The sequence below is a fragment of the Pseudorasbora parva genome, chromosome 24 (genome assembly GCF_024679245.1).
Source record: "Pseudorasbora parva isolate DD20220531a chromosome 24, ASM2467924v1, whole genome shotgun sequence".
Taxonomy (NCBI): Eukaryota; Metazoa; Chordata; class Actinopteri; order Cypriniformes; family Gobionidae; genus Pseudorasbora; species Pseudorasbora parva.
The window spans coordinates 1192099-1198098 of NC_090195.1; the positions used below are offsets into that span (position 1 = coordinate 1192099).

The 6000-nt window shown below is 46.6% G+C and overlaps 1 protein-coding gene across 1 annotated transcript in view; it reads left to right on the plus strand.

Annotated features, from left to right (window-relative positions):
- The window catches only part of LOC137063770 (uncharacterized), a 24627-nt gene extending 19583 nt beyond the window's left edge, over window positions 1-5044 (plus strand). Inside the window, exons 2-8 of the mRNA XM_067435040.1 lie at window positions 2415-2492; window positions 2593-2658; window positions 2760-2944; window positions 3391-3545; window positions 3721-4184; window positions 4449-4657; window positions 4837-5044. Of these exons, the coding sequence (XP_067291141.1) occupies window positions 2643-2658; window positions 2760-2944; window positions 3391-3545; window positions 3721-4184; window positions 4449-4657; window positions 4837-5043 (1236 nt within the window). The 5' untranslated portion in view covers window positions 2415-2492; window positions 2593-2642 and the 3' untranslated portion in view covers window position 5044. The remainder of the gene's footprint in view (window positions 1-2414; window positions 2493-2592; window positions 2659-2759; window positions 2945-3390; window positions 3546-3720; window positions 4185-4448; window positions 4658-4836) is intronic.
- Window positions 5045-6000: the final 956 nt, after the last annotated feature.

The window sequence follows — 6000 nt, forward strand, 5'->3', positions numbered from 1 at the left end:
CAATGCACCGCTATAATGAGAGTACAGCCGATGTAGTACGAGCAATAGAGGAAGAGGCTTGTTCCATGCACCAGTGCTGCGCAGACCGATCGGCTCATAAATACAGCGAGAGCGTTTCGAGAGCAAACGACTCATTATGCTTTTGATTCGCTCTCACTCTCAATGCACTGAGACTCTGGTCATGGGCTGGAGCGCCCGCTGGACTCTGGTCATGGGCTGGAGCCCCCGCTGGACTCTGGTCATGGGCTGGAGCACCCGCTGGACTCTGGTCATGGGCTGGAGCCCTTGCTGGACTCTGGTCATGGGCTGGAGCCCCCGCTGGACTCTGGTCATGGGTTGGAGCCCCCGCTGGACTCTGGTCATGGGCTGGAGCCCCCGCTGGACTCTGGTCATGGGTTGGAGCCCCCGCTGGACTCTGGTCATGGGCTGGAGCCCCCGCTGGACTCTGGTCATGGGCTGGAGCCCTTGCTGGACTCTGGTCATGGGCTGGAGCCCCCGCTGGACTCTGGTCATGGGTTGGAGCCCCCGCTGGACTCTGGTCATGGGCTGGAGCACCCGCTGGGGACTGGTCATGGGCTGGAGCCCCCGCTGGACTCTGGTCATGGGTTGGAGCCCCCGCTGGACTCTGGTCATGGGCTGGAGCACCCGCTGGGGACTGGTCATGGGCTGGAGCCCCCGCTGGACTCTGGTCATGGGCTGGAGCCCCCGCTGGACTCTGGTTATGGGTTGGAGCCCCCGCTGGACTCTGGTCATGGGCTGGAGCCCTTGCTGGACTCTGGTTATGGGCTGGAGCACCCGCTGGGGACTGGTCATGGGCTGGAGCACCCGCTGGACTCTGGTCATGGGCTGGAGCCCTTGCTGGACTCTGGTCATGGGCTGGAGCCCCCGCTGGACTCTGGTCATGGGTTGGAGCCCCCGCTGGACTCTGGTCATGGGCTGGAGCCCTTGCTGGACTCTGGTCATGGGCTGGAGCCCCCGCTGGACTCTGGTTATGGGCTGGAGCACCCGCTGGACTCTGGTCATGGGCTGGAGCCCCCGCTGGACTCTGGTCATGGGCTGGAGCACCCGCTGGACTCTGGTCATGGGCTGGAGCGCCCGCTGGACTCTGGTCATGGGCTGGAGCGCCCGCTGGACTCTGGTCATGGGCTGGAGCCCCCGCTGGACTCTGGTCATGGGCTGGAGCACCCGCTGGACTCTGGTCATGGGCTGGAGCCCTTGCTGGACTCTGGTCATGGGCTGGAGCCCCCGCTGGACTCTGGTCATGGGTTGGAGCCCCCGCTGGACTCTGGTCATGGGCTGGAGCCCCCGCTGGACTCTGGTCATGGGTTGGAGCCCCCGCTGGACTCTGGTCATGGGCTGGAGCCCCCGCTGGACTCTGGTCATGGGCTGGAGCCCTTGCTGGACTCTGGTCATGGGCTGGAGCCCCCGCTGGACTCTGGTCATGGGTTGGAGCCCCCGCTGGACTCTGGTCATGGGCTGGAGCACCCGCTGGGGACTGGTCATGGGCTGGAGCCCCCGCTGGACTCTGGTCATGGGTTGGAGCCCCCGCTGGACTCTGGTCATGGGCTGGAGCACCCGCTGGGGACTGGTCATGGGCTGGAGCCCCCGCTGGACTCTGGTCATGGGCTGGAGCCCCCGCTGGACTCTGGTTATGGGTTGGAGCCCCCGCTGGACTCTGGTCATGGGCTGGAGCCCTTGCTGGACTCTGGTTATGGGCTGGAGCACCCGCTGGGGACTGGTCATGGGCTGGAGCACCCGCTGGACTCTGGTCATGGGCTGGAGCCCTTGCTGGACTCTGGTCATGGGCTGGAGCCCCCGCTGGACTCTGGTCATGGGCTGGAGCCCTTGCTGGACTCTGGTCATGGGCTGGAGCCCCCGCTGGACTCTGGTTATGGGCTGGAGCACCCGCTGGGGACTGGTCATGGGCTGGAGCCCCCGCTGGACTCTGGTCATGGGCTGGAGCCCCCGCTGGACTCTGGTCATGGGCTGGAGCCCTTGCTGGACCCTTTATTCACCTTTTTATAATATGTATCTATTTTAATTAGTCTATTTTGTGTATTTATTTTAATTAGGAAATCTATTTGTACAAAGTGTCTCTTTTTTTGCACTTATAAAAATGTTTGCTACTTCTACTGTTCTTTTAAATTATTATTATTTTGTATCTTTACCTTTTTATAAAAGCTGAGAAACACACAAGAATACTGTGACATACATGGTCAACTGGCAATACATTTTTAAGAACTGCATAAGATTGAACATTGTAAGTCATGCTAAAGGTTAACAAAACATATTTTTGAACAAATTACCTGAATTATATAAACTTCCATGACGCAAGATGCCCCAAACACGGAGGTTAAATTCCATTTATCAGAGTCACACTTAATTCTCACGTTTCTTTGTCATTTTCTCTGAAGGCAGAGGCAGGGTGTGGTCATGGCTTTGGTATAAAAGCACCAGATACCTTGTTCTCCACATCACTTGCCAAAACAAAGGTAAGTCACTTAACATTTTTATAATGTTTTTTAGATATCATTCAATTCCAGTTAGTATTTGAGGCATGTTTTAAACCAAACAGAACTGCTCTGCTTTCAGTACACTGTTGAAGAACTCATTGCACACATTTTTGTGTAAACCTACCAAGGATGGCTGATAGCAAAAGCAAGTATTATTTTATTTCATTAAAGCAGATTTTAGCACAATACCAGTCATCAATGTGATCTTTTTAGTCATTAAAATATAAGTTGGTTTTTTTCCTCCAGTGGCTGTGTCCCAATGGAGCCCAGACTTTGTACAAGAGCTTCTCCCTGCTGCCCAAAAGACAGCCCTTCTGTACAATCTCTCTTACCTGTGTCTGGCCAAGTTCCCCAACCTGGAGAGACTCATCAGGAGTCGGGCTGTGGAAACCCAGCTTCTGTTCGGATCCTCTGCATCGACCATGGTGAAGGTATGTTTCACATTTCTCTTGATTTCAGTGTTTTCATCTCTGTCACCTAGAAAGAAATAAAAAGATAAAATTTGTGTCAATTTACAAATCATTAGGGGTTTGTAGTCAATAGCTTTTAGATTAAATTTAGATAAATTGATTATGAGAGTCTCAGCCTTAACTGGAAATAAATACATAATAATATCATCATGTGAGCCATTTTTTTTTTTGTAATTATATTACGTTTTTTTTAGGTAAAATATGTTATAACCTAAGAGTTTGTACACATCATCTTGGTTTGATATGCTTCTTATAACTTAAAAATAATTTCTTACATTTTTATAACTTTAAAATTTTAACATAATGCCACTGCATTATGAACAGTATTTACAAGACAAATACAGGCAGTCATCGTCATCGTTTTTAAAGTATAAGATACTTGATCCGATGTCTCTTCCTGCTCGCAGTGTATTTTGACCAGTAATAACCTGGTTGAGTCGCTGTTTCCAATGTTGGTGGCAGCTGTGGAGAAAAATAAGCCAACTTTAGCAGTCAAATTTCTAGCAAAAGCAGCAGTCTGGATCAAAGACATTATCACTGATGTGGATAGGATAGTGGTAAAGTAAGGACATTTTGATCATGCAAACATATTTTTAAATACCTTAAGTAATAATAATTAAATTATTCTACATGGAGCTGCTATAATCAGGCAAAAGTATGAACATGTAAGCTAATTGCACCAGCCCATTGCTATAAAATGCTATTATTTACTGCAACATTTCTTCCACATTGTGTAGGTATGATTTGCACAACAGGGATGTAGCATCGACCACCAGTGATGTTATCAAGGAAAAACAAGATACTGATAAAAAGATTACAGAACAAAATAAGGAGTTGGAGGAGATTCAAAAAACCCTGGATGACCTGAAATCTCTTCTTAAAAAAACCACAGCAGAGATTGAGGAAACTGAGAAAAAGATAAGCAGCAAAAGCCAAGAGATTCAAGAGTTTGCCAGATCCATATCCAAAAAAAAAAGAGGTTTCGGCATCTTCGCTGCAATCGTGCCATTCATTGGGCTGATTGTTAAAAGCATTTATAATGCAATAAAAGATCCTAAACATCTTGCACATTTGAATGCTCTTGAAGCAGATTTGAACCGCTTCATCGCTGAAAAGACCGTTCTGAAACAGAAACAGTGGCAGATCCAACTCCAGCTCATTGATTTGCAGATGAAGGCTACCAAAGCCAGTTTTGACCTGAGTGAGTCTGTTCTCTTTCATGTTTAAATTATACATATGACAAGTCATGCCAAAGTTCATGTCTAGTTTAAGAACGACTATCCACCCTATCTGCCCTAAATAGTATTGGAAATGAATAGTCACATACTATTCAGTATGTACACCGATCAGGCATAACATTATGACCACTGACAGGTGACTGATCCATCGATGTATAGTGTTTACATCGGGACGCAGACAGGGAGTGAATGTGTGGCTTGTTGAAACATTTATTTCCTCTCTGCAGAATCCATACCCGACCCCATCCATCTAAATGATGTTCAGGAGAGCTTGACAAAAATTCAAGCAATTCTGATTCAGCTCAAAAACTTCTGGGAGAATGTTGCTCAAATGCTGGACTACCTGGAAAAAAAGACCTTTGTTGGAGAAGATCTTGTTGAAGAACTTGCCGATCTAAAAGAGGAGTTTCTACAAACAATCAAAACAGCCAAAGAGGTAAAATTCCTGTTCATATGATTATACATTTTTTTTTAGTAATATATTCTAAAATGTGTTTATTTGTACCTGAGGTGATGCTGGAGGTTCCCTCCTAAATGGCAGTCTCCTTTTGTCCAGCCTTTACTAAGTTTTCATCTCAAAGTCTAATGTGACGTGTACATGTTTTAATTCCTCAGGCTTGGAGCTGTTTTGGTGAAGGCTGTAAAAGAGCATCTGTCATCTTTAAGCTCCAAACCAAAGATGCCTACAGGTTTCTGGAGGTCAATCCTTCCTCTCTCTCCAAAGAGGAGTGGCAAAAAAAGTATGAAAGTGTGAAGAAACAACTGGAGAATATTGACCCACCACAAGGTGTGACACCCTCTGTTAGACCCGCCATTCGTTAAACACTTTATATATATATACTCCTCTCCATATGTATCATCTCTTTATGAGCTCTTGCAATAAGACTCTTAGCTAAAGAAATGAAATTGGATGAATGTTTCTCTGAATAAAGTTTGATAACATCATTATTGACTTATGTTTTTCTTTTTCTTTTTTTAAATCTTACATTTTTTTTATTTTTATTTCCGAAGTCATTGATTTACAGGTCCTTCTCAGAAAATTAGCATTTTGTGATAAAGTTATTATTTTCCATAATGTAATGATAAAAATTAAACTTTCATATATTTTAGATTCATTGCACACCAACTGAAATATTTCAGGTCTTTTATTGTTTTAATACTGATGATTTTGGCACACAGCTCATGAAAACTCATAATTCCCATCTCAAGCATATTTCATCCGACCAATAAAAGAAAAGTGTTTTTAATACAAAAAAAGTCAACCTTCAAATAATGATGTTCAGTTCTGCGCTCAACACTTGGTGGGGAATCCTTTAGCAGAAATGACTGCTTCAGTGCGGCGTGGCGTGGAGGCGATCAGCCTGTGGCGCTGCTGAGGTGTTCTGGAGGCCCAGGATGCTCCGATAGCGGCCTTAAGCTCATCCTGAGTGTCGGGTCTCGCGTCTCTCAACGTTCTCTTCACAATATCCCACAGATTCTCTATGGGGTTCAGCTCAGGAGAGTTGAGCACAGTAATACCATGGTCAGTAAACCATTTACCAGTGGTTTTGGCACTGTGAGCAGGTGCCAGGTCGTGCTGAAAAACCAAATCTTCATCTCCATAAAGCTTTTCAGCAGATGGAAGCATGAAGTGCTCCAAAATCTCCTGATAGCGAGCTGCATTGACCCTGCCCTTGATAAAACACAGCGGACCAACACCAGCAGCTGACATGGCACCCCAGACCATCACTGACTGTGGGGACTTGACACTGGACTTCAGGCATTTGGGCATTTCCTTCT